This window comes from Leguminivora glycinivorella, chromosome 18, assembly GCF_023078275.1.
Source record: "Leguminivora glycinivorella isolate SPB_JAAS2020 chromosome 18, LegGlyc_1.1, whole genome shotgun sequence".
In the NCBI taxonomy this organism is placed as follows: Eukaryota; Metazoa; Arthropoda; class Insecta; order Lepidoptera; family Tortricidae; genus Leguminivora; species Leguminivora glycinivorella.
Window position 1 is genome coordinate 12,152,150 of NC_062988.1, and position 27,785 is coordinate 12,179,934.

At 36.6% G+C, this 27,785-nt stretch overlaps 3 protein-coding genes and 1 long non-coding RNA gene across 6 annotated transcripts; 2 read left to right on the forward strand and 2 right to left on the reverse strand.

Moving 5' to 3' along the window:
* Nucleotides 1-9: 9 nt before the first annotated feature.
* Nucleotides 10-7,339, reverse strand: LOC125236144 (putative nuclease HARBI1). The gene is made up of 4 exons (XM_048142844.1): nucleotides 7,268-7,339; nucleotides 2,957-3,122; nucleotides 2,248-2,324; nucleotides 10-787 (listed from the first exon to the last, which is right to left on the reverse strand). The coding sequence occupies exons 1-4, from the start codon at nucleotides 7,337-7,339 to the stop codon at nucleotides 17-19; spliced, it is 1,086 nt and encodes a 361-aa protein (XP_047998801.1). The 3' UTR covers nucleotides 10-16.
* A 6,009-nt stretch (nucleotides 7,340-13,348) lies between these two features.
* Nucleotides 13,349-16,299, forward strand: LOC125236000. Its single transcript, XR_007178153.1, has 4 exons — nucleotides 13,349-13,585; nucleotides 13,704-13,850; nucleotides 14,188-14,281; nucleotides 14,884-16,299. It is a non-coding gene; the product is annotated as an uncharacterized LOC125236000 (long non-coding RNA).
* An 80-nt stretch (nucleotides 16,300-16,379) lies between these two features.
* Nucleotides 16,380-19,938, reverse strand: LOC125236017. Of its 3 annotated transcripts, XR_007178157.1 has the most exons (4): nucleotides 19,558-19,938; nucleotides 19,263-19,398; nucleotides 17,872-17,955; nucleotides 16,380-17,557 (listed from the first exon to the last, which is right to left on the reverse strand). XR_007178157.1 is itself a non-coding variant. In XM_048142699.1 (3 exons), exons 1-3 carry the CDS (start codon nucleotides 19,726-19,728, stop codon nucleotides 17,426-17,428), a joined length of 387 nt encoding a protein of 128 aa, XP_047998656.1. In that variant the 5' UTR covers nucleotides 19,729-19,938; the 3' UTR covers nucleotides 16,380-17,425. The 3 variants fall into 3 exon arrangements, 2 of the variants coding, with proteins under 2 accessions (XP_047998656.1, XP_047998657.1); XM_048142699.1 differs by lacking the exon at nucleotides 19,263-19,398; XM_048142700.1 differs by having other exon boundaries at nucleotides 19,263-19,938.
* A 3,193-nt stretch (nucleotides 19,939-23,131) lies between these two features.
* LOC125235954 lies at nucleotides 23,132-27,494 on the forward strand. Its single transcript, XM_048142614.1, has 4 exons — nucleotides 23,132-23,597; nucleotides 24,335-24,415; nucleotides 24,758-24,841; nucleotides 25,637-27,494. The coding sequence occupies exons 1-4, from the start codon at nucleotides 23,585-23,587 to the stop codon at nucleotides 26,308-26,310; spliced, it is 852 nt and encodes a 283-aa protein (XP_047998571.1). The 5' UTR covers nucleotides 23,132-23,584; the 3' UTR covers nucleotides 26,311-27,494.
* The last annotated feature ends 291 nt before the right edge of the window (nucleotides 27,495-27,785 follow it).

Sequence of the window (27,785 nt, forward strand, 5' to 3'; positions counted from 1 at the left end):
TAAATTCGGTACAACTTTAGCTTATCATTCGAATTTGCCAATCCACTGATCCTTCTCCCACAAAATAATCGGCATAGTCGTCACGGATCCTACGGGCCTCTCGAGGTGAATGATTGTGAGAATTTGTTGGTAGATTTTGCAACCCGTCTGATGGTACATCTCTCCAATCTCCTGGAATAATACGACCACTATGCGTGTCTTCTATGTCTACCGTTGGAGCATTCACATTACTTTTTGTTTTACAAAGCCAATTGTGTAAAGCGCAACAGGCTTTGACAACTTTATCAACTTTGTCAGGACTGATGGGAATAGGTCTTTCAAATACTCTGAATCGAGCAACTAAAATTCCAAATGCATTTTCTACTATGCGCCGTGCTCGTGAGAGACGATAGTTAAAAATTTTTTGCTTTAAAGTTAAATTGCTTCCTGGATACGGTTTCATAAGGTAGGGTTTCAAAGGAAATGCGTTATCACCAACAATTACGTGTCCATCAGGAAGCAAATTATTCTCCAGAGCTGCACTCAGATTGCAATTTCTGAAGACTCCTCCATCAGAGATTCGTCCATTACACCCAACATCTATATAGCTGAAACAGTAGTTGTCATCGACAAGAGCCATCAGTACTATGCTGTTTGTATGTTTATAGTTGTAATAATAGCTCCCAGAGACGGCTGGTGCTTTAATTACAACGTGTTTGCCATCAAGAGCACCACCACATCTAGGAAAATTCCATTTCCTTCGAAATCCAGCCTCTATTTTATTCCAATCTTCATTTGTAGCAGGTACCTGCAAAATAAAATGAAAGCTTTTTTATGTAAGTGGGTAGATCACTTATGTACTTACCTACTTTTTTGTTACAGGCGAATAATGAAGAAAATAGCTTAGACAATTCAACTGGTCAAACAACTGATGATGAAATCAGCCAGCCTACATCAAATATTAGCGAACAACAATTTTCTATACCAAACACTACTAACGGCGCCAGTGGCGCCACCCGCAAAAGAAGACTCCGGGACTTGCATTCGCTTCTGGATAAAGTAAGCAGTATCAACAACAATTTGCCAACTATTGGTGATAATGATAATGAGTTCGATCAATTTGGTAAAAGTATTGCAGGTCAGTTAAAAGCTATGCCTTTACTGTCGGCACTGCAAGCTCAAAAATTCATACAAAACTATTTGTCAGATTTACGTATACAACAATTATTGAACACAGGAAGGACCCGCCAGGAACCGCATCCTAATAGCCGTTTATTAATGAACAGTGGAAGAATTGTCTCGCCAGTATATTCTAGTAGCAGTATTAGTCAATCGCCTTCGCCAAATTCGTATTATGTTGAGTCCCCGGAAGGTTCACCATGGATTAGACAAAATCCTCAAAATTCTTCTGCTGCAGGTCTGGCAACAACCTCAACAGTACCCCAATACATTATAACAAATCCTCAATCAGAAACGGAAAATACTGTTACTATGTATGGAGAAGTGCCACAAAATAATCCTGGACCTGATATACTGTCACAGGCATTAGCTTCTATCATACAGGACACGGAAAAGTAATGTTACGAGTATTATGTTTGTTTAGTAACATGATATAAAGTCATGATAAATAATATTATTAAGTATAAGCAGCATTTTGTAGTTTGTATTAAAAAGTGATTTCAGTGATATTTCATTAATAACATAAGATGTGTGTTGGTGTTAATAAATCATAAATAAATAATTGTTGCCTTTTTAATCGACTTCAAAAAGGAGGAGGTTTTCAATTCGACTGATTTTTAGTGTTATTTTAGTGTTTATGTTTTTCTAGTATATTTTTCAAAGCTACACCGTTATTTACGCCTGATGGTAATGATTTTATGTGGCTGAGCTGATGATGAAAGGTCAACTCCTCAATGGCTAGGAGTTAAAAGATCATTCTTTCACTACTGTAGGCATTTTCAGACTGCTACTAAAAATCTAAAAATTGGTAATATGATGATTAGATTTCCTACCTAAACCTAAATATCTAAACATCCAAATTATAAAATAATCAATTATTTTTGGAGTCGGGGCCAGCTTGCGTAAGGTTGGGTGGGGCAAACAGGAAATGGCAAGGCGAGGAACAGGGCTGGTACCGACTACAAAAATAACTAGTTATTTTATGTAGGTAGGAAATATAATCATCATATTAATTTTTACTTTTTAGTTCTCCGTGATTTCTAACGCGCTTATTTTTTGAGGGCGTTTTTTTTATTTTTATTTGCTTACCTTTATGAAATCCATCAAGACATGGTATATAGCTTCACACACGTGGGGCAGCATTGAACATATACTTGATTTAGAAACTCTAAACAAAACCGGCCAAGAGCGTGTCGGGCCACGCTCAGTGTAGGGTTCCGTAGTTTTCCGTATTTTTCTCAAAAACTACTGAACCTATCAAGTTGAAAACAATTTTCCTAGAAAGTCTTTATAAAGTTCTACTTTTATGATTTTTTTCATATTTTTTAAACATACGGTTCAAAAGTTAGAGGGGGGGGGACGCACTTTTTTTTCCTTTAGGAGCGATTATTTCCGAAAATACTAATATTATCAAAAAACCATCTTAGTAAACCCTTATTCATTTTTAAATACCTATCCAACAATATATCACACGTTGGGGTTAGAATGAAAAAAAAAAATCAGCCCCCACTTTACATGTAGGGGGGGTACCCTAATAAAACATTTTTTTCCATTTTTTATTTTTGCACTTTGTCGGCGTGATTGAAATACATATTGGTACCAAATTTCAGCTTTGTAGTGCTAACGGTTACTGAGATTATCCGCGGACGGACGGACGGACGGACGGACGGACGGACGGACGGACGGACGGACGGACGGACGGACGGACGGACGGACGGACGGACGGACGGACGGACGGACGGACGGACGGACGGACGGACAGACAGACATGGCGAAACTATAAGGGTTCCTAGTTGACTACGGAACCCTAAAAAGTGAGATAGGCTGCGGTAACTATTTCCAGTATTGAGAAAATATAATGCAATATGTAGTTTTAATTTTGGTTCTAATGCAAATCGCATTACAGTATCTCTTTTCTGTATCTCGTGTTCAACTTTTGACAATAAGTAATTTAAATGATTCTTCTGACATTCGTAGCGCTTTGAAATACTCCTGTTTGTCTTCTCCTGCTAGTTCATGAAATAAAGTTGCACTAGCGCCATATTCATTTCTCTTACTTATCCAGTGTCTCACCCACAGTCTCGGGGAAACGAGAGCACCCACAAGACTGGGTGAGAAACTGGATAAGCAGAAGGAATGAATAAATAAACTTCACTGTAGTGTCTTCCGACCACTTCGACATTTTTCAAAAAAGATAACTCACGAACATACGATCGCAACCGCTCCGCCAAACTTATACAATTAACTAATATTTAACTAAATCATGCCTGTCCAAACGTATCAAGTGATAGTTCACGCCCACCTACTTAACCGAAAAATAGACAAAATTCTAATTTACTTGCTTAAGTGCACGCTAAATATTAACTTGTAACTTATTACTAAATTGATTGTTTACACGCTTTAAGTCGCTTAAAATTAAGTTAAATTTTAGTTAATTACTTGACAACTTAATACGTGTGAACCGGCCTTAAAGAAAAGGATGCATATAGTTTTCTTTGTTCTTATTTACTGACAGACTTAAATTGTTTGACAGTGTTTACATAATGTATTTTTTTTTAAAGAGAGTATTAATTTAGTATTCATAGTATATAAATATAGTATCGTTGGCAGGCATTTCTGTATAAGTATAACAAATAAATTTCGTTTTCACTTCTCATGCTCGAAAAGTGCACCTTTATGTAGTGCGAAGACGACATAAAATCGCATTTTATATTCTAGAGCATAAAGTAGGTACAATTTTCTTCTAAGGCAGACAGTCTTAAAATTCATAATCTTAAAAAACAAGAGTGTGTGTGGACGGTCGCGAAATTGTATGGAACTCCGTGCACTCGATCTGATTTTTGTACTGATTATGACTTTATCAAATTATGAATTTTAAGACTGTCTGTTGCCGTGCCGGCCTAAGACTAAGGTAATCGGTCTCAAGAGACAAACAGTGAAAACATATTGCACAATTTTATTGAGCAATAAAATTGTGTAGGTGACAAAACTTTGATAGGTTATTTTATTTTTGCTATAATTTATTAGAATTCCGTATTATCTGTCATTAAATTAAGTAAATTAAATAAAATAGGATTCGATTACTTATCGTTTAAAAATTTTTTGATTTGGCAAAAAACCAAGCGTCTGAAACTCTGATCACATGTTGAAAAAAAAGTTGGCGGGATTTGGTTATCTTATGTACCTATTATGTTCTTTCGCTTTACGACAATTTCGTGGTGTAAATTGCTGAGAAAAATATAATTAATTCCTCGCAATCGAAGTAAAAAGCAAAGTGTACAACAGGGGCATAAATTAAATAATAATTATTGAAACCTAGAAAGAAACGCGCCGAGCGCGGGAGCGAGCTGGAAGGAACATATCTCCCTCTCGCTTACCCGTAGGTACACCTTACATACTAGCTCATACCGTTCAGGCGGAATGCGGAATTACTGAAAGTACATAAATTTACTAAGTTATAGTGATTTTTTCAATACGTACATAATAAACAGCATTGGTACATCAATTTCCATGAGAAAAAAGTAGATGATGTCATATCTATCTATGAGAACTGAGTGGCGCCGCTGCAGAGCATCCTCTGCAGCGGCGCCACAATAAAAGCCCATTATTTCGTTTCCCGCTATAGGTACAGTCATAAAATTATACGTACATACTGTACGTCTTACGAACATCATTTTAACATATAATTAGTTGAATTTCATTATGGTGGCGCCGCCGCAGAGTAGCACACTGTCTGTCAGCTTATTTATTTCTTTTACACGGTGCCTATATAGGCTGGTACCTTAAGCGAAGAGGAGTCAAGCCAGGCCAATACAATTTTTGAGTCACTGAACAAATGAACATCTGATATGCTTAGTAGAGCGGCTACATGGTTTACCAACTTGGCCAGTAAGAGGGCCCCGTTCAACTCAAGCTTTGGAATTGTCAATTTACTTAGATGAAAGTGGGGATATTCTCGACTTGGAACAAAGTAAATGTATGTAAGGTGGCAAACCTTACTACTGCCTTGATGTATATACAACAGCCATAAGCTGCAACAGATGCATCACAATATCCTATGAGCTGTACGCTGCTGGCTTCAGACAAGTTTATGTATCGTGGTATGGTCATATTAGGCATGCTAATTAAATTATTATAGAATGTTTGCCAGATTTTTACCAATTCAGGTGGCAGGGGAGAGTCCCATTCTAAATCATATTGCCAAATCTGTTGTAAAATAAGTTTTACTTTGACGGTAAGAGGTCCGACAAAACCCATTGGATCATAGAGTCTGCTGACAGAACTAAGTACATTTCTCTTAGTGGGAACCTCAGGAGAGGTGAGTACAAGGGCACTCATTTTGTATGCATCCTCTCGGGCATCATAAGATAGTACTAAGATCTTAACAATTGATTTATTCTGATCAATGTCTCGCTTGGTAAGGCCAATTTTTTCTTGAGGTATGTCTTGCAATATTTCTGTATTATTGGAAATCCATTTATGTAATTGAAAGCTACCTTTACTCATGAGAGAAATAAGTTCACTTTTTAGTTGTAAAGCTCCCTGAAGTGTATCTGAGCCGCCCTGCACATCATCAACATAACTGTTCTTAATGATAGCTTCACTGGCCAATGGAAATTGAGCTTTATATTTTTTTGCTAGCTCTACAAGACATTTAGTGGCAAGGTAGGCACTGCTTTTTAATCCATATGTTATGGTTTGTATTTGTAAACACTGCAAAGTGGTACTACAGGCCCGTTGCATAAGTAGTCATTGAGACTATGGCCTGCCTTGGTTTTGAAACTACCATCAAAGACAGCCCGCAGCTTATTTGTAGCTTTATCGGGTCTGAGAATTCCATGATGTGAGAGGTAAAATATGGGTTGCTCTGCAGGATCACAGTCCTTTAAGTCAATTATTTTTGCGTGACCTAGATCAAGGTATTCCTGTATAAATTGTTTGTATAAATTATGAAACTCGGGTTCCCTTGTAAATCTTTTTTGAAGGCTATTTAACCTTTGCAGAGCAATCACAAATGAATTGGAAGGATCTATTTCACTAATATCAACCTTTAAAGGGAAACTAACCTCAAAACGATCCTCAACTAATGAGGTTGTGTCTGAAAAACCTGTTCGCTGTATTGGTGCTCCGGCAAGGTCTCAGGGTAGGTACACTTCAGGGACCTTCTCGGCTTCCCAAAATTGCTTTACACAAGAATCAAGATCAGGATTAACCACTGTGTGTTATGTGTGTGCGCGTGCTGACTAAGTAGTGTAGCTTTTAAGCCATCGACGCGACCGTCGCCAGTTCGTTCCCAACTTCGGACGCGCTCGGTACCGATCAATCGGTAATCATTGTCGGGACAATTTGTAATTTTAACTGATTAAACAAGTAAACCTTGCGATTAAGTTTTATTAAAGAAGAATTACCCAAGAACTATTAGTGGCGCAGTCTAAAAGGATAGCTAGAGCTTTTCCACCTCAAAAGCCTAGTCACCGGATCTCCGGAGCCGAAAATGCTGTTTGCCGTCGCCATACTGTGAGTCCTTTCCATTTTCCTTAGTGTTTTTGTACTTTACAGAAATTTATTAATTTTCTTTCGAACTGCTTAATTGTATATCCACAAGTTTTGTCCAATTTTCCCGTATTCGATTTCCTTTAATTGTTATAATGGCGGAAGCAAATAATAATAATATTAATCAATTTAAGATAGCTCTTAGTGTTATACCAGAATACAATGGAAGTCCAAATCAGTTACACAGATTTATAACTACGTGTGAAACCGTCTTGACCCAATATTATGACGTAGCACAACCCAATAATTTTAACAATCAAATATTGCTGCATAGCGTTCTTAATAAGCTGAAAGGAAAAGCCGAAGAGGTCGTTACTATAAATGGTGTTGCATCGTGGGTGGAAGTAAAACAGGTGTTACTAAAAAATTTCGCCGACCAACGGGACGAAAACTGCCTTAATAGAGACCTTGTTAATTTGCGCCAAGAGAGCGAGACCCCCCAAGAATTTTATAACCGCTGCATGCATTTACTTAGTACTATTATAAATTACGTTAACTTGCACGAAACTGACGAAAACAAGAAAGCTTGCAAGCGAGATTTCTTTACATCTCAAACCTTGAAAGCTTTCCTGACTGGCCTTAAAGACCCTCTGGGTGTAACGATCAGAACCATGCGTCCTTCGGACATGCCAACGGCCTTGCAATTTATCAAAGAGGAACAAAATATACATTATCTCCAAAAAAGGCAAGCACCTCAAACTAATTTCCAAAAACCATTGGACTTAAACAAGTTTGCTCCTCACAATTTACCCCCAAGACCGGTGCCCTTCGCCAACTTAAATAAACCGTCATTTTCACAACGACAAAACGTCTCATCTCATCAAAATAATTACAGACCTTTCTATCCCAATCCATACAAAAATAATCCGTGGAACAGGCCTCAATATCCCTACAACCCATCAAGGCAATTTTCTGGACAACAAACCAACAAAAATGTAGAACAACCTAAACCTATGAGTGGAATTTCATATCGATCAGCTCAGGTACCATTGAGACCATACATGCCAGCTATAAATAACCCTTTAAATAATCATACCTGCCAAACTATGTATCAACAACAATGTCCGGCGCCTGAAACGCTTATCGCGGACCCACGCGAATACGCCGCTATCACTGGCGGCCACAGTTCTGAGAACGCGCAGTGCGACAATGTATGCACAGACTATTTAGACTACCAGCAGTACCACGATAATTATGAACTAAATTTTAATGAACAGGAAATTAATCAGGATTTTCCCCAGGATTCGGATACGACCAAAGACCCCTAGCATTAGAAATACACGCTCACTTAAAAAGACGGCTACCCTATATCGAAATTAAAGAGCCTCCCCTGAAATTACTGATTGATACCGGAGCTAATCAATCATTCTTGTCACCAGAAGTTTTCGAAAAGCATTTCAACAAGCATCAGCTATTGTTCGAACCATTCACTGTAAACTCAGATTATACTACTGTTTTTAACTACGCTGTGGAGATACCTTCGTTCGCCGAACTAAAAGAGAAATCTTTGTTTAAATACTACATTTATAGGTTTCATAACGTATTTGACGGATTAATTGGTTTCGAAATGCTGGAACATTTAAAAGCTAAAGTTGACCTGGAAAATAAATTACTTATTACACCAAACGCTAATATACCAATAAAGGTTTTGACTTCTGAAACAAAATCTCTATTCGAAGCCCTTATAAAATCAAACTCAACAAAGGATTTGATGGTACCAGTCAACATCCGCAACGGTGATATCTACATCCCACGCACTAATGTAAACAATTGTTACATTCCCGACACTGTAACCCGAGCAGAGGCAGGTAAGGCCCACCTGCAAATAACAAACCCGACTAATAATGACATCATTGTTATGTTATCGTCGCCCCTTAGAGTCCAGACTTAGAAACGACTTGCGAGAAAAATGATAGTGCTCTATCATTTCTTAGAATGGATCATCTTAACATAGAAGAGAAATGGAACCTCTCAAATTTATGCGAAGCATATAGCGATGTTTTTTATACTGAAAACACTCCGCTTACGTTCACGAATCAGATTAAACACCGGATAAATACAACGGATGAGATCCCAATCTATACGCGTTCTTACAGATATCCCCAAATACATAAAGCAGAAGTAGACAAGCAAATTGAATCGATGCTTCAACAAAACATAATACGTCCATCCAATAGCCCATGGTCATCCCCAATCTGGATTGTCCCAAAGAAACAAGACGCAACAGGCCAAACTAAATGGAGATTAGTGGTAGATTATAGAAAGTTAAACGAAAAAACAATAAGTGATAAGTATCCGATCCCTAACATCAATGATATTTTAGACAAACTTGGTCGATGCCAATATTTTACGACATTGGACCTTGCCTCAGGGTTTCATCAAATAGAAATGCACCCCGATGATATAGAAAAAACTGCATTCAGCGTAGATACTAACAATGACGGATACCGCGGTGTTTACGCCTATTTGCGCATGCCTTTTGGTTTAAAAAATGCACCGTCAACATTCCAACGTGTCATGGACAACGTGTTACGCGGCTTAAAGAATATAATGGTGTACATGGATGATATAATCGTTTACAGCACTTCCCTCCAAGAACACATCCAAAATTTAGAAGACGTCTTCCAAAGACTCCGCGAATCCAATTTCAAGATACAGATAAACAAATCAGAGTTCATGAAACGTGAGACTCCTTTCTTAGGACATATAATTACCACAGAAGGTATTAAGCCCGACCCTAATAAAATCAAAGCAGTCCAGCAGTTTCCTATTCCAAAAACCAGCAAAGAAATAAAATCGTTCTTGGGATTACTCGGCTATTATCGAAAATTTATTCCCCAATTTGCGAAGTTGACTAAACCATTGACTTCATGTTTAAAAAAAGGTGCAAAGATTGAACTTACCCCCGAATATATAAATTGCTTTAAACACTGTCAAAATTTGCTTACAAACGACCCGCTTTTACAGTATCCGGATTTCGAAAAACCTTTCAACTTGCGCACGGATGCTTCGAATTACGCTATAGGTGCCGTACTTTCACAAGGGCCGATCGGATCTGACCTTCCGATTGCCTATGCTTCCCGGACGCTTAACGAAAGTGAAGTAAAATATAGCACGATTGAGAAAGAACTTCTAAAAGAACCTAATAGTAGATTGACAAGATGGCGCTTACGACTAGAAGAGTACGATTATACTATCACCTATATGAAAGGAAAACTTAATTCGAACGCCGACGCGTTATCACGAATAGAGCTGCAAAACAATGAGATAAATTTAAATATTGATCACCCTAACCAGGACCCAGACGACGGGCCATCGTCCATGGTCGTAAACCACTCTGAAAGCGAAAGCGATGAAGAAGATAACTTACCTTTAGCAGCCCTGGCACGCCATACTGCTCTCCCTGAAAGTGATTCATCGGATGAAGATGACTTACCTCTGGCCGTGCTAAAACACCGAGAAATGAATAAACAAACACCTGATCAGCCGCAAAGTACTGTTCACTCACAACTAGAAAATCCGATACTGGAAATACCCATCTCTGACAAGCCAATAAATGTTTTCAACAACCAGCTCTTCTTGGATTTCGTGCATCACTCCCCGACAAAACCAAAATTAATCAAGATTTTTCCCACCAAAATTAGAATATTAGTCCAAATAAATAAAAACAATATTCAAGCCGACATAATAAACCTTTTCAAAGAATTTGTAAAACCCCAAACTAAATATGGCATCTTCATGCCCCACGAATTCATCCCAGAGGTTACATCAGTGTTACAAATGACCTTCAGAAATATGGCTTATAATTTAACTTTCTGCAAAACCCACATCGAAGATGTAACTGATTGCGAAAAACAAATCGAAATCATGCAACGCATACATAACGGTCCAACTAATCATCGAGGAATACAGGAAACTGAACGAAGAATAAAATTACAGTACTACTGGCCAAATATAAACAATAGCGTAACAGAATTTATAAACAATTGTGATATCTGCCAAACCAGTAAATATGAAAGACACCCTAATAAACAGTTATATCAATTCGTACCTGTGGCTACGAAACCGTTCGAAGTCCTTCACGTAGACACATTTACAGTCAATGGCCAAAAGTTCCTTACTATCATTGACATATTTTCCAAATATGCTCAGGCATACCCCTTACAATCATGCACTGGATTAAGCGTGCTAAACGCCCTTTCCATATATATGTCCCATCATGGCCCACCTTTGTGTATCACTGCTGATCAAGGCACGGAGTTCAAAAATCAGTTAATAAAGGAACTAGCAAAATTACATAAAATAAAACTTCATTTTATCAGCGTTAATAACCCTGAATCTAATGGTGCTATTGAACAGTTCCATTCAACTATACTCGAACATATTAGAATCATAAACAAAAACCAGTTAGAACTTACAACTAATGAACTCATGGTCTATGCAATTATTGGCTATAATAACAGTATCCATTCAGCGACCAAGAAAAAACCTATTGAAATCATTAACGGGCATTTTAACGACCGCGATCTATTTGACATTAATATTGAAGACGTTTATCTACAAAATTACGTTAATAGGCATAAAGATGTGATAAAGGAGTTATATGCAAATCTTAACAAATCCCTTGTAGAATATCAAGAGAAATCTATTTCAAGGGCTAACAAGGATAGATCCGAACCTCCCGTATACGAAGAAAACCGAGCCGTGTACATTAAAAATCCCGCGGCTGCTCGTCAAAAGACGAAACCACGTTATTTAGGTCGTAGAATTAAGAGAAACTTGGAATTAACTAAATAGTATTAAGGATAGTATTAGTAATATAGAGAACTATATAGGTAGTTACTTAGATTATATGAAATCTGCCGACCCCCTTTATTTTAGAGATACCTCAGTGACGACCTCCCAGATTTTCTTGAACGACCTCAACTCCATTTATGGTAAATTCAATGCCTTGTACGCGATTCACCCTAAGCAAAAACGCGGCCTTTTTAACGGCTTGGGTACTGTCATAAAAAGCATTACTGGAAATTTGGATCACGACGATGCACGTCATTATAACCAAGCCGTACAAACATTACAGGAAAATCAAAATCTAATTGGAAATAAATTGAATTCTGGAATTAGCATTAATAAACAAATGTTAGAATCATTCAATAACACGTTGTTAGCTATGATCTCTAACGAAAATAAAATTCATGTTGCCTTGAACGAAATCATAATTACTATTATGACATCATTACTTGTGGTTCCTTTTATGCAAAGAATAGAGCCGTGTTTGCATTGAAATTTCCTGTAATGTACAAGAATACATACACCTACTACCATCTATTTCCCACTCCGACTTATAATTCGACCATTCTGATCCCTCCTAAACCTTATATGGCAATGAACGACGAGAAACACCAGGGTGCGTAGCCGAATGGCATTTCGTAGTACGAAAACGAAACGCTAACGCTAAACGAAAGTATCAAAATGTATGGGAATGACAGATACCGCAGAAATATGCTAGCCAAAATGCCACGAACGAAACTAAACGCTATCGCAACAACGATTTACGCTATAGAAATTGCCAAGTTTCATACATTTTGACACATTGAGCTAGACAAGCGGCAGAAAAATGACGTTTGAAAACGCTCGCTTTCGTTCGCGAAGATAGATAACAGGGAGAATAGAGGTAAGGAGGAAAATCTGTCGAAGTAGAAAAGTAGCAAAAATGACCGGCTGAGGCCCTTTAATTACAGTTACAAAACTCTCCGCTTGGAGCGCATGTCTCGCTCAATGATCACCGACGTGACATGACATTAGACGATCTTTTTTCTAGGCTGATTTCGTCAAACTGAGCAAGTCAAGACGTAGTCCAGTGGTAGTGCGCTGGCTTCGTATGCAGATGTTCTCAGATGCGATCCTGACAGAGCGAACCTTTTTATTTATTTTTTTTTAATTTTCTTTTTGTATATTATATTTTAATTGTGTTTAGTTATTGTTTTATTTATACAAATATGTCAACTTAAGCCCTTTTACATTGTTTGCCCCATATTAATATTGTAAGTCTGTGTGCGCGAATGAAATTTCGAAAAGTTGGAACAAATCAAAATATTTTTGGATATTAAAAAAATAAAATATTTCGAAAAAAAAAAGTAGAAAAAAATAAAAAAGCTCTCATCAGGATTTTAACCCGGGACCTCTTGCTCTGTAGGCGGGGTCACTACCGAGAAGGCTAAGAGATTGTCAAACCCTTACCCCTAGTTCACACGAGCGCTTTTTTAGCGCGCGTTAAAAAAAAGTCTCCGTGTACGTTTTTTAATCTGCATGCTTAATTCGATTTAACGTCCAACGCCCGACGTCGAAAATCAAACAGTGCTCGATAAAAAAGCGCCGCGGTTTAAAACCGCCTTCGTGTGAATGAATGCACGGTTTTAAATTTGTTTCATTTAAACGTTTATTTAACGCGCGCTAAAAAAAGCGCTCGTGTGAACTAAACCTTATGTATTAGAGAATGCAGCGCCACCTGTGTTTTATTTTATATGTGCACTTCATACTTAAAGCTTTCGATCCTTACCTCTAATCTCCATAATAGGGACCGTAGACCGTGCGCGTTGGAGTCTGCCATCTAGTGACTATAATGGGATACCAAATACTAGCGACCGGTCACTTTGCTTTGTCACGGAAATATTTTGTATTAATAATATTTGCTAAAATAGGGAATAAAAGGACGTTAAAATGAATTGTGCATCTAGGTGTCCTCGCACAACGCGGGGCAACCAGAATAAAGGGAAAAACATACAATTTTACAGCATTCCAGTCGGAAGCACTTTCGTACCTTGAACTCGTAAAAAGCCATTTATTTATGGATAAATGCAATAAAGAAACATATGTAAGTATGATCAATACTTGAAATTGTGGTAATAATTCTTTATGAAACAGATTTTCAACACAACAATAATGTCGATTTGTTTGTCAATAAACATAACCTCTCTTATTTTTATTTTCAGTAGAAATCCAGATGGGTCATCAAAAATCGGAAAATCTTTTACACCCGCCCGGAACATTTATGTTTTTTTTTGGTTTTGTGTGCCCTAATTAGTAGTGATGCACGGATTGTGTTCTCACAGATACGAAAGGAGTGCTATCAAACAAGAGTAAGTGTGTTACTTGATTATCCATAAATAAAAATAAAAGGACATGTTTAATCAAATTTACTAAGCCCCATGATACATACAAATACTTAAATACAACACGAAAACATCTATGACTAAGGAATAAATGCCTGTGCTCAACTTACAAATATATGTCCTTAAAGGGATTAATTTCAGGTGGGTTTAACTGGCAGGGTCATTTCCACTAGGCCATTCTGGTGACCAATCTACATTAAATACATACAGAACACACAACATAAAGTTACCAGCAGAAAGTAATAAGTATAGAAATTTGGTTATAAATACTATGTATTAAATGTTTGATATTATTTACTTCCAGGTTCCAAAGGAGATGTGTGGCTACCTCAAAGCCTGATTGAGACGAACATTTGTATTTCAACAGAAAAGAATACCATTCTTTGAACCTACAAATGGTAAGTTAATGTTGGTTTTTTCCATAATAACTAAAAATAAATAAAGAAACTTATATCCAAACAAGATTTCTAAAAACATTTTAAAAAACTTGTGTTGACATAATAATCTCAAATTAAGTTGCTATGCAGATTTGTTTTACTTGCACTATGTGTTTTGAATGAATTGTCCGCGTTCCCCTGTTGAGAATGTCCAATAATATTTATTTATTTATTTATTAAATAAGCATTGTTATTGCCATCAGTCATATGTCTTGATTCTTAGTTTAAGTTTTAATAAACACAAGTGTAAACTGTTTAACATGAGGGAAAATGTTTAGACAAATTGTCAAAACTGAGGTTCAAAAGTTATAAGCCTGCGCACTGTGATGAGTCATCACAGTGAGCGTACCCCAAAGGTGTATCGCCATCTAGCTGACCGTGCCTTTTTCTGTATGGTTTTGGGGCACGTTTTTTTTAAGACTATCTGTCTATACGAAGTTTTATAGGTCTTTGTTGCTACGTAATTACGCATGTCTCTTTTAGTATAATGACTTAATGACCTGTCTCTGTATATAATTATATGGTTTTTGTGGCAGTGTTAACAAGTATGATTTTTATTTCAGGTGACTCGGGGTACCCCTTGAGACCCTGGCTATACACAAAACGCCCGTAACTGCATAGAGCGTTGCTTTGGACTCCTGAAGTCGAGATGGAGGTGTCTTAACAAGAAACAAACTCTTAACTACGAACCGCATGTGGCGAGCCAAATAAGTATTGCGTGCTGTGTCCTGCACAACATTGCTCTTAGTGCTAAGTTTGTGATGTTATGGTGAAATATTGTTTCACTCGGTGCCAAAATATGTTAAACCTTCGTGCTTTGCAATTCTCACAACGCTAAGATTTCACTTTCGAAATACTCGCTCGTGTCTTTCACTTACTCGGATATGAAGAGCACAGCACAAGCGGTTAAACAATTTTTTGCTCCTTTTGAAAACAAATAAAGTATTATATTTAACTACTTCATGTCTTATAACGAAACAAAAGGGTTGAACAGTAAAGACAATTTTGTATAGCAAAATAGTTTTATTTATTATTATCGTCTTTTAACACACTAGCGTTTTCGACTTATTTGTAATAGCGGCATCACATGACATGGTAAAGAAACAATTATCAGATCAGTACCACCCGAGTATAGCCAAAGAGGATAGAGTATTATAGAGCGTTACTGTCAAAGCAAAATGTGTAATCACAGTGCATAGACTGCCATCTCTCCACACAGGCTTAAAACTTTTGAACCTCAGTTTTGACAATTTGGCCCATATTCTGAGCTTGATATGTTTTAAAATGTCAAATTTTAATATTAGCGCCATCTAGCCGAGCGTACCTCGAAGGTGTAACGCCATCTAGGTCACGGTACCTTTATCTATATGGTACTGAGATACGTTTTTTTCTTAGACTTTATCCGTCTAGATGGAGTTATATAGGTCTTTGGTATAGCCTAGATTCCAGGCTATGGTAGTAATTTAATACTAAAATATTTAAGACAACAATTGTAAAATATAAACATGAGTACATAAATACTAACACCCTTATTCATAAACATTCAGTAAAGTTATCAAGCCGATAAAGTTCGTTTGTCCCTTTCCGACGTATAGGTGTGATAAAAGCGATCCTGTCAACCCCTGTTCCCTAAACTTAATATACTTCCACTGCCTTCCCTTTACATTTATGAGGCCTCGATATTTGTAAAACTAAATCCTGAACTCTTTCCTTCACAGGGGAATCTTTCCAATAGGCCCTTATGACAATATCAAATGCCAATACCGCCACATAGCTTAGTAGTCAGGAAAAAGAGTGCATACATTATGTGCATTAGAATATTTAACAAAATTCCTGTAGCTCTAAAAACCTTGCCAATTCAAGAATTCAAACGTAAACTCTATGAAATGTTATGTAAGTATTGTTTTTATAGTATTAATGACTTTTTAAATTATAAATTTCAATCTAAATTTTAACTTAAATTTTTATGTGTATGACATTATTTTCGCATTTTTAATTATTAGTCCATATATATTCTTTTTTTATTGTTTTGTAATTTTTATGACATGTTTATCCCTAATTTGTTAATAATTTTGATGTATAATTGTATTATAGCCTCATATTGTAACATTTTATAATAAGTCTCGTTATATGTAAGTTTTCTGTAGTATGGTGAAACTCTATTACTATTAGTAGCGAGCCAAGCCAATATACAGTGCATGTACACCTGTATAGGTAGAATCTTGGAGATTCTAATATAAAATATTGTACCTAACACCTAATAATGTAAACCCAATATTCACATGCAAATAAATCATTCATTCATTCATTCATTCAAAAAGAGACAAACGAACTTTATCGGCTTGATAAGTTTAGTGTACATTTATGAATAAGGGGCTAGTCGTTCCTCCTAATACCAAAGTAGTATTTAATACCAAAGACATATCGTCATTACTTTGAAAAAATCTCGTATCTCACACTGCTCCTCAAAATTGAAACGCAGTATATCTATATGCATTTCATACATACTTACTACAGTTTTCTTTTGATTGACATAAGAAGATACAAGTTTTATCAAAGTAGTCACGATATGTAACTTAGTATATAGATAGACAGCTACAGTTTAAGAAAAAACGTACCTCAGAACCATATAGAAATATGGTACGGTGGCCTAGATGGCGCTAATATTAATATCTGACATTTTAACACATATCGAGCTAAGAAAATGGGCCAAATTTTTCAAAGCTGAGGTATAAAAGTTTTGAGCTTGTGTCGAGAGATGGCAGTCTATGCACTGGATTACATATTTTACTTCAATTGACTTTATATTGTAATACTTGATCCTCTTTGCTAATACTTAACAGCATATAAACATATAAGAAAACAGTTTGTTTTGTTAATTAAACATAAATAACATCAGTCTTTTCTCCTATTAGTAATGCTTAACAGCATATAGGAAAACAATTTGCTTTGTAAATTAAACATAAGTAACATCAGTCTTTTTTCCTATTAGTAATACTTAACAGTATACAACTATACATATAAGAAAACAATTTTCTTCTTGGACGATCTAGGGCCCAAGATGGCGCAGGCTACGGCTCCTGTTCCTCTGCCGACACTCGTTCTTTAAAGCTCGCGGTACTGCACGCCATGTGTCAGGGTGAGGTAGGGGTCTAGTCGCACTGGACATCTAACAATTTGAAGCCGAAGACGACCCAGGCTGCGGCTCGGGTTCCTCTGATTCTCCAAATAGTTGTGCTGAAATAACATAATTAAAATACTGGGTATCAAATTGCAAATACTCCAATTAACAGTAATAAACGATTAAGACACTAAGGATTAACGATTAAACTTACTTCTTATCTAAAAATTACACTTTTTTAAATGCAACCTAGTGTACAAATTTCAACTTTCTAGCCTTTGTCCTTTCGGTTTTTCTTTGATGCATCAGTAAGTGTTGCATTCAATAGCATTCATAGTTTCATATGTATATTTAGAGCAAACTTTTATTTTGCTCACAATAGTTTCTGGGTTTAATATGTTAATATATATATGAGTGTATTATTCCATACCATCATCATTAAAGTCAGGACTTGCAGCCTTGTTGTATTTCTTGCTTCACTGTCAACAGTTCCTTGCATTGAGTGAGTCTGACTCTGAAACATTGAAAGGATACAGACAACATACTTATAAGATAACTAGATACAATATTTACAATTAATTGTGATAAAGTAAACTAGCAATGCTTGTCTAAGCAAACTATGCACAAAACAAAGTACCTAAAAAATAGTAATAAAATAAAATAAAAACCGGCCAAGAGCGTGTCGGGCCACGCTCAGTGTAGGGTTCCGTATTTTTCTCAAAAACTACTAAACCTATCAAGTTCAAAATAATTTTCCTAGAAAGTTTTTATAAAGATCTATATTGTGATTTTTTTCATATTTTTTGAACATAGGGTTCAAAAGTTAGAGGGGGGGGGACGCACTTTTTTTTCCTTTAGAAGCGATTATTTCCGAAACTATTAATATTATCAAAAAACGATCTTAGTAAATCCTTTTTAATTTTTAAATACCTATCCAACAATATATCACACGTTGGGGTTGGTATAGAAAAAAATATCAGCCCCCACTTTACATGTAGGGGGCGTACCCTAATAAAACATTTTTTTTCATTTTTTATTTTTGCACTTTGTTGGCGTGACTGATATACATATTGGTACCAAATTTCAGTTTTCTAGTGCTTACGGTTACTGAGATTATCCGCGAACGGACGGACGGACGGACGGACGGACGGAAGGACGGACGGACGGACAGACAGACATGACGAAACTATAAGGGTTCCTAGTTGACTACGGAACCCTAAAAATTATTAGTGGCTTAACTAGACATAAGACTAGGTTAGTAAACTACATAACTAAATTATAATATTCTAATCTAAAAGTATATTAGGCATGTTGCTGCGAAATTGGTAGAAATAGATCACCATATTCCGATCAGCTATCATGGATCAGAAGACCAACCAACAGAGGAATGGAAGGTCTTGGAAGCTGGAAGCATGTCAACCGATGTCAGTAATAAATATTTAAATTAATGAATGACACAAATTTCAAAGGATGACATGAAACTTTACAAATCCTATATTAGGTTAAAATAAATGGCTACTTTATTTTATTATTATAGGAGGCATACATAGATTGTCTAAGCCCCACATTATTATCAAAAATGCTGGTGTGGTGGGGACTCAAGGTTTGTGCTCATTACACATAGATACACAAATAAACATCCTTATCGGTATTCAAACCCGGACCATCTGCTTGACACGCAGGGAGTATATCAACAGCCCGTTTGGTGATTGTCAAGTAAATACAGGCACTTGCTCCAGAGGATAGCATTCAATTTAAAAAAAATATTGATGTTTGTCAAAATTCACTCATTGAATTTTCACGCAAAATAAATATACTTACTAGGCCCCTTTCAGCAATATGTGCATGCCCAGTGACACAGGCCACACCCATTACAGTAAGCACCCCCTGTATCACTCAAATGCTTTTTTATTTTTAAAGCTTTGCTCTTCGTTTTCGTTTTCATATCTGCCCATACCTTAAAAAAATGTTTGCAGGCTGTTTAATAAATGGTGATTTCTTTGGTTACTTTTAGGACATTTTACTGTGTTTATTTAACACTTTTCAAAGTTCTAATAAAATTTGTCCAGTCTATTCAATTGAATTTCAGTACTTACATAGTAAGCACCTAACTTACTTTCTTCCATTTTTCGACGGGTCTCTGAACACCACCGCCAGTGGAATTGAGCATATTTGTTGGCTGCTGCCACAAACGGTCGCTTTGGATTGGGCTTTGGACGCTTGCGGTCTGGCGATGTCCCCATGTAAGGAGAATATTTTGTTCGACGCTTGATCGCAAACGCTCCATTATTTAAAAATTTACAGCACTAAACAACGTAACGAATAACACTTTCAAAACTTCAAGTCATTTAACATTTAACAGGTGACAGCTGACGTTTTCTTGAACGAAAACCATACACTAAAACATATATGTACACCGGTATTATACCTATATATAATAATATGTTTCGATTGCAATTTGCGCCAAAGCGTTTTCGTTCATTATTAGCTAGCCATCTGACAAACTAGCGTAGTTCGCTGATTCTCCAGTCCAAGTAGAAAAAAATATTTTTTAGTCTATGGTTTTCGTTCAAGAAAACGTCATCTGTCAAAGTCAAACGAATGACGTATTTACTTCAAATCACCAAAGGAAAAAACGTTTTTAAATTTAGTAGCTGTAACAGTTCCCTGCCTCCAATGACCGCTTTACCAAGGACAGAAACATACAAGGACATGCCGTGTTGACTAAATAAACTAGAAATTTGTGATAAACATTATTTTGTTATTTTTATTTATTCACTTCCAATTTTTGTAGCTAAGTGAGGTGTTGAAATTAACCGAAATCATCTTTGAGATAAATAAGTATTCATATACACAGAAAACATCTATGACTCAGAAGCAAATATCTGTGATACTGATTTTCATAACAAGTGTTGGCCAGTGGGAATTGGCAACAAAATTGAAACCAACATACTATAGCATAGTACTTAAGTAAGCATATTGAGGGCAGGGCCGGATTAAGGGTAGAGAGAGTGGAGCGGCCGCTCTAGGCGCCGCATCGCATGGTAAGGGGGGCGCCAAAATCGAGAATGTGGAAAAATCCATACAAAAAATTATACGTTGCGTGGGCGCGCACATATCACAAAATGGCGAGAGAAGTCGAAAATTACCCTACCTATTGAAAATCTAGATTTGTAATTCAGATTAAGTGGAAAGTTACACCACATTGCCAACATATACCAACATTCATAAGGGCGCTGTTGCTAGGGCGCCGTAAAAGGAGGATTCTAGCATTTCTAGCCCTTGACGAACCACGTTCTTGTGCAGCGAACGGCAAAGTTACGTCGCTATCCGATAGTCCAAAGCGGAGTTCCTCATAAAGCCAAAGGCGCAAAAAGTCTCAGAGAGGCGCAATTTTGTGAGTTACAGTCACAGCGGATGGTGAGCGAATTTCAAAGCACTCAGATAACTTTGTGGCAAAATACCGAAATGGGCATCCCGACGGTGACGATCGAGTCCGCAGTTAATCTCTTAATTAACTCTTAGTATTATAAAAATAATAGTGATGGCGAAATATAAGGCCTAAAAGTCGGGAACATAGGCTCCCTGTGAAGTCAAAATACCCCCAAATATGTCAAAGACTCTTATATGCTAAGCTCTGCAGACGATAAAAGCTTGAAAGTTCGCGGATTTCCCGCTGGCTGATTGTATTAATTAATCGAGTCAATAGGAAAAAAAATCGCGCTCGCTTCGCTCGCGCTTACTATTTATATTTATCGTCTCTTTTAGTAAGGACAAATTCCGAATCTGCTTTCCTGACTGACAATAGTGCTCCATTTTGTTTGTTATTTTATGTACATGATATCCACGTTCAGCCACAGTTAGTACTAGGGTGCGACTACGAAATTTCAACCATTTGTCCCTTTCGCACTCTGTATGATGCAATCCATAAATTCTGTATTGCGTCAATCTTCAAATTACGGCATTACTATAAAAAAAATTTCGCGCTCGCTGCGCTCGCGATTTATTTTCCTACTTAGTGAAATTTCTTCCTAAGGGCGCCGAAACTCCAACTCGCTCTACCCTGATCGAGTGCACGGGCCGGCGCTGATTGAGGGTAATGATAATGTTATACTCTGTAAAAAGGGTGGTTTTTCAGAATGCGGTTTCGTCTCTAATTACGATTCTGGCGTTATTTGCCGCCCTAAACATATAAAACAACACATAATGCTGCTCTTTTTTGGGTGTCGAAAGCTTATCTGCAAGGCCTTAGCTAACGCTAGTTTATCTATCTTCGCCAACGAAACGCGTTCGTTTTGAAACGTCACTAATGCCATTTGGCTAGACAAGTATCGTAACAAGTATATGCATATATATATATATATCTTAGTAGTTTGTGTGTCTATGCTAAACAAACTTGGCAATTTCTCTGAAGGCTGGTTCACACGTATTAAGCTGTCAAGTAAATAACTAAATTTTAACTTAATTTTAGGCGACTTAAAATTAAGTAAGCGTTTACACGTCTAGTGTCTTCCGACCACAACATTTTTCAAAAAATATAGTTAACTCACGAACATACGATCGCAACCGCTCCGCCAAACTTATACGTGTGAGCCGGCCTTAAAAGTGCGATCGCAACGGGGTCTGACACCTTAGTTCCATTACTATGGTGTTGGCGCTGTTGTCGTGTCACTTATTAGCGAATCTGTGGTCTTACTGCTGTCAAAAGTGTCAAAGTAAATTTTAAAACGTGTTTAAAACTTTTCTTCCGCTGTCGGTTTGTGATGATCGACTCGAGCACTGGTTATCTTTGTTTCTCCTCCCGTCTTGGTTGAGTTGAGTTCCTCTAGAAGCCTTCTCCTCTGATTTGCATAACGATATAGTGTCTTCCTGTAGCGGCCGAGTTCTGACTACCGAATATGGCACCGGTAAGGTGTTGTGTTCTCGGTTGTGACTCTACCAGTGAAACACAAATACAAAATATTGCATGCCCATGAATGATAATTTGCGCAATTTGTGGATGTCGTTACTAGTACCAGTTAGTTCGTATTTACTGGGACTTTCAAAGGGACAGTTAATGACTAAACGTGTTTGTGAAAAACATTTTGACAAAACACAATTTAGCCAAGGGACCCGAATTCGCTATTCTTACCCTTGCCTTTTTACGGAAAAGGAAATTCTACATCGTGTGCCTCTCTCTTCCGAAGGTAAGTTTCTTTTTACAGAAAGTTTGCACATACTTATAGCGTGGTATTTTTTTAATAAACTCGAACGCCTTCAAAACCTTTGTATTAGATTCATATTTGGACTGCGCAAATTTGACCACATTTCCAACTTTCGCGCCCAGCTCAAGTGGCTCCCTATTTGTCTCCGCCGTAATTCTCATATTTTAGCTCTTCTCTATAATATTCTTTTCAACCCCTCTACTCCTTCCTATCTTAAAGAGCGTTTTAATTATCTGTCCTCCGTCAGACCTTCACGGAAATATCAACTTGCTCCTCCTCCTTCCTCTACAAAGTTTTACAATGACTCCTTCACGTTTCGAGCGGTTCGGCTGTGGAACGGCCTGCCGTTAGAGATTAGGTGTGCTAAATCACTTGAAAGCTTCAAAACTTTACTAAAGAATCATTACCTATCTCTGCCTTAATTTGCTGCTGTGTATGTTATGTTATGTATGTATTTATGTGTGTATGTATTTGTGTATGTATTAATACTTATATGTGTATGTTTGTGTACATGATATTTTATTTTTATTTATTTATTTTTATATTTTATTTTTAATATTGGTATATATAATTATTTAACTTAGTGTATGTGTAGTTTTCCTATTCCTTTCATTATTTCTTGCACTACCATTTTTGAAATGTCTATTCTTTATTTCCTGCTACCCTAAGGTTGTCTGGTAGAGATCGCTTACAGCGATAAGACCGCCTGTTGCTACCTATGTTTAATGTCTGCTATTTGTAATCTGTTATCCTTGTGGTGCAATAAAGAATATTTACTTACTTACTTAATTATACTACTGAATGTAATAAGTTACTATTAATAAGCTTGGCAATAAATTTCTATTATGCATTTCAGAGTACAATGTTCTTAAAGAACATAACTACTGTTTGAATCAAGAAGAAGGGGATGACACCACAGTACAAGAGCCAGTTACGCTAATGGCCATGTCAGGTAAGAAAACAATTGGAAGATTTTGATTTTTAGAGTCATCGGCCCTACTTACTATGAGCACTTACCTGCCGATCTGAGAAATGAGCCATGTGACGAAGCATTTAAGCGCAAATTGAGAAACCTTTTGTTAGATAACCCCATGTACTCTGTAAATGAGTACATGGATTTGAATTTTTAATGACCGATGATATAATTATACCTATATTTCTCTGTTATATAATATTTTCTTGCTTCGTGATAATTTCATGATATTGTAACTTAATTTATTAATTTTATTTAGCTTGGCATGTGTATTTTCTTTCTTTGTAAATGACGATCCTCATTTGGGAGACACAATTATTTATTTGGAATTTATTATGTAATTTTTGACGATCATGATGAGAAGATAAACATAATTTTGACATGTAGCAAATTTATAGTGTAATTTTTATCATGAAATAAAGAAATCTAATCTAATCTAATCTAATAAAATCAATATATTATTCTATACACACCAACTGTTTGATCTGAATATGGGGTCCACGCAGAGCAAGGCACATCATGAGACAATTTCCTAGGGCGGCAAACATGATATGTAGACATACCTCGGCTAAGATGGTGAGCACATTTTGCTCCGCTGAGCAACCCGCCTTCCCCGAGGAACTTCTACATTGGACATTTGCACAATGCTTCATGATGTGCCTCTCTTTAAGTGAATGCGGTTTTTCTACAATAATTACATAATACCTTTTTTGCAGGTCTTGTTCACCTGCAAGAACATCTTTATGCACTACCTTCGCCAAGTCAAACAGATGTCAGATCAAAGTCTATGGACAAAGGTTTGTTACAGAATATTTTTATATTGGCTGGGGTGACATTTTGCAACTCAATTACGAAGCATAGTTTCCACTGATTTAGCTAAAACTTTGCACACAAATGTATATCATGTGACAATAATATAATATTGACTTGGAAGATGGTCATAGGACCCAGGCTAAGTTTGGTCTTGTTTGATTTGTCTTTAAAAAAGTAAAGTCAGCAGTAAAGGGTTGTATCAAAAATGATGATTTTTGTTAAAAAAAATATTCCTTTACTTATTTCTGCAATTTTCAGTTCCATAAACAGGTGAAACGTGTTTCTGTGACTCTAGTGTTTCAATAAGCAATACATTTATTTTGCAGCGGATGTCCTTCCAGAAGAACTTCAAAACCCAGTTCCTTCAACATCAGCGCTGCCGACAGCTACTGAGAATCATGGCATCATAGGTCAGTAGTCATCATCCTCCTTGCGTTATCCCGATATTTGCCACGGCCCATGGGAGCCTGGGGTCCATGTAGAATTAACTAATCCCAGGATTTGGCGTAGGCACTAGTTTTTACGAACGCGACTGCCATTTGACCTTCCAACCCGAAGGGTAAACTAGACCTTATTGGAATCAGTCTGGTTTCCTCACGATGTTTTTCTTTACCGACAAGCGACTAGCAAATATCAAATGACATTTCGCACATAAATTTAGAAAAACTCACTCAAATATAATATAATTATATTAAGTATGAATATGAATATTTTCCCCTCACTAGCTCGGAAACACGTGTTTTGTCCTTTAATACCAGCGGGTAAAAATGCATTTTATCCACTAGTGGGTAAAGTAATTTGACCTTGAATAAAGTTAAGTTAACTGCTTTAAAATTGATAAAAGCAGGTGAATCTAGTAATAAAGATGATTTACCACCTGTGGAACTACTGGAAACAGTGATAAACGCATTTTTTGCGTTGTAGTTTCTTCACTGTAGCGAGGGGAAAAGTTTTGTTACACTCGGGTGCAAATGTATTTTACTTCTCGTGTGTTAAGAAACTCGCAAGTTCAGGATTCTATTCTCGAACCACTCGCTTCGCTCGTGGTTCAACTATAGAATCCTTTCACTTGCTCGTTTTTCAATTCCACACTCGGCGTTAAAATACAACTTTGCCCCTTTGTATAACAAATAACTATTATATAATTAATGAATTAATAGTCAAAATAAATAAAGTGAATAATAAAATCATGTTTAATTTTTCAGACGAACGAATGAATATGCCGATGGATACCATGCAGACTACAGCTGAAGCTGTAACCTTTTTTGACGAACCGTTTGACTCTGTGAATGGATCACCAGGGCAAGGAAAAGGCAAACTTCGATGCGCTGTCAAAGCAAATTCAGATCATATTGAATTTTGGGAAAGAGCGTTACGCATATTACAAAATATAACGTTTATAGACGAGAATAGTAAGCTGGCTAAACGGTTTCTTCAACCAAGACAAGTGAGAGTTCCTTGCTTAGAAGGGTGGATCACGACGTTGAATAGTTTTCTGGGCCTATCCAAATTTCTATTTACCGAACACAAAGTAGAGTACTTTTATACCAAATTCCTGAATCAGGATCCCCTGGAGAACTTCTTTGGTCGTATAAGAGCTCTTAATTATAGAAATGTTAATCCAGACGCCAACACCTTTATATATAGCTTTAAGTCTTTAGTTTTAAGCAATATTATAGCTCCACAATCAAAAGTAATGAATTGTGAAGACGATGACGGCGATACTATTATTAAGTTATTATTTTATTTATTTATTATACTCAGAATTACAAAACATAACTTAAATACAATGCTCCACAAAACTACAATTAGTTTGACTGTGGTGAGTGTGGAGTCGTTTCAGTCTCTTTTATACAGTTTTCTTATTAAATATAGTTAAATATACAAATTAATATATATAACTTCTAAATGTGTTATGTACTTAGTTTGAAGTAGGCAGGATCGCTTATTATAGAGTATCCAAGAGATGTTTTTTAAGAGCCTTTTAAAAGTACTTTTTTTGGATTCCAGTACTATATCCCCGGGCAAAGAGTTCAAGAGATAAGGTATTCGTTTTTGAAGCGTTCTGTCGCCATAATAATTTGACACTCTGGGTACTACATATTTGCCCGCGGATATCGACCTGGTGTTGTGGCTATGGTTGACTAGTTCAAGATGGTCCTGTCTGCCATGGTTTTTCAAGGCCAACATATATTTAAGTTTGGATGATATGGGTAGAATTTTACATATTTTAAATAATTGTTTGTAGTCTTTATTGCAACTGTTTTTAACTTTTTTACTGACTAGCAATTTTAAAAAACGGGTTTGTAAATTTTCTAGCTTATCTATATTAGTTTTAAAAGTGAGGCCATAGCAGTCAAGACCATAGCTGATAATAGAGTCTATTAGAGAATTGTATATACATTTTAGTGTGCGGATAGGAACTTTAAAACTTAGATTACTAATTTAAAACAACTAAAAAACCGAAAAGCCCAGCTCAAAGCGAAACTGAAAATGCGTCAAAAAATGTAATTACGCCGTCGTCGTCTTCACTTACAAGAGAATCTGCAAACACGGAAAGAATGAAAGTCCAAATATCTGCATACACTGCAGGGTATTTATGCAGAAAACTAACAAAAAAGATAAACGCTTGCTCCAAATCTTATACCACCAAAGAACACCAGGGTATCCATGAATATATACGTCACAGGGAATATAAAAGATTAAAAAATCATAATTTAAGTTATCCCAATGGAAAATTTTTGATAGTGTCGTGCCATCTGAATAATGTGAAAAAGACAATAACACAAATCATAAAATCTCGATTTAACTTGTCTTGGTTAGGTTGCAGAGACCACCAGATACCGGTAACCCAGCTAGCTACATATTAGTAATCTGTGATGTAGTTTCTATACCTATGTATAAGACTAGCAACAGTAGCAACATTAATATTTATGGTTGTAACATGTACCAAATACTATGTAAACTCTACGAGTTAATACGTGCAGCTCGGTGCCGAAGTTGGCAACATGCACACTAGCGCTCCTAGCGGTATGAGTTGATCAAAATAGTTTAGTTTTATACAGCATAAAATTAAAAAATGTCACAAATTCTTATTTTTTTGTTTTATCCCGTCTAAAAATGTTAAAGTCGATCAAGTAATAGCATTATCCATTTTAATTTACTAAAATAAAAGTCTGAACAACTACTTTGATCAACTCGAACCGCTAGATGGCGCTAGTAAAATTGTTGCCGCTCAATTGTATGGGAAACGTTAGAAGCTGCACGTATTAACTGTAGAGTTTATATAGTATTTGCATGTACTTACAATTTTTCTTGGACAATACATCATTCGTCTCACACGTTTTTCTGCTT

Coding starts and splice junctions, on each gene's coding strand:
- LOC125236017 (XM_048142699.1), bottom strand. CDS start 19,728: ATGGAGCGTTTGCGATCAAGCGTCGAACAAAATATTCTCCTTACATGG. Junction 17,956..19,557: donor CCGTCGAAAAATGGAAGAAA/GTAAGTTAGGTG, acceptor TCAATGTTTCAG/AGTCAGACTCACTCAATGCA. Junction 17,558..17,871: donor TCCTGACTTTAATGATGATG/GTATGGAATAAT, acceptor ATGTTATTTCAG/CACAACTATTTGGAGAATCA.
- LOC125236144 (XM_048142844.1), bottom strand. CDS start 7,339: ATGTCCGAAGGACGCATGGTTCTGATCGTTACACCCAGAGGGTCTTTA. Junction 3,123..7,267: donor CAGTCAGGAAAGCTTTCAAG/GTTTGAGATGTA, acceptor TACGAATGTCAG/AAGAATCATTTAAATTACTT. Junction 2,325..2,956: donor TCACTTTTTAGGGTTCCGTA/GTCAACTAGGAA, acceptor TTTTGTTTAGAG/TTTCTAAATCAAGTATATGT.
- LOC125235954 (XM_048142614.1), top strand. Junction 24,416..24,757: donor ATCAAAGTCTATGGACAAAG/GTTTGTTACAGA, acceptor TTTATTTTGCAG/CGGATGTCCTTCCAGAAGAA. Junction 24,842..25,636: donor TGAGAATCATGGCATCATAG/GTCAGTAGTCAT, acceptor TTAATTTTTCAG/ACGAACGAATGAATATGCCG.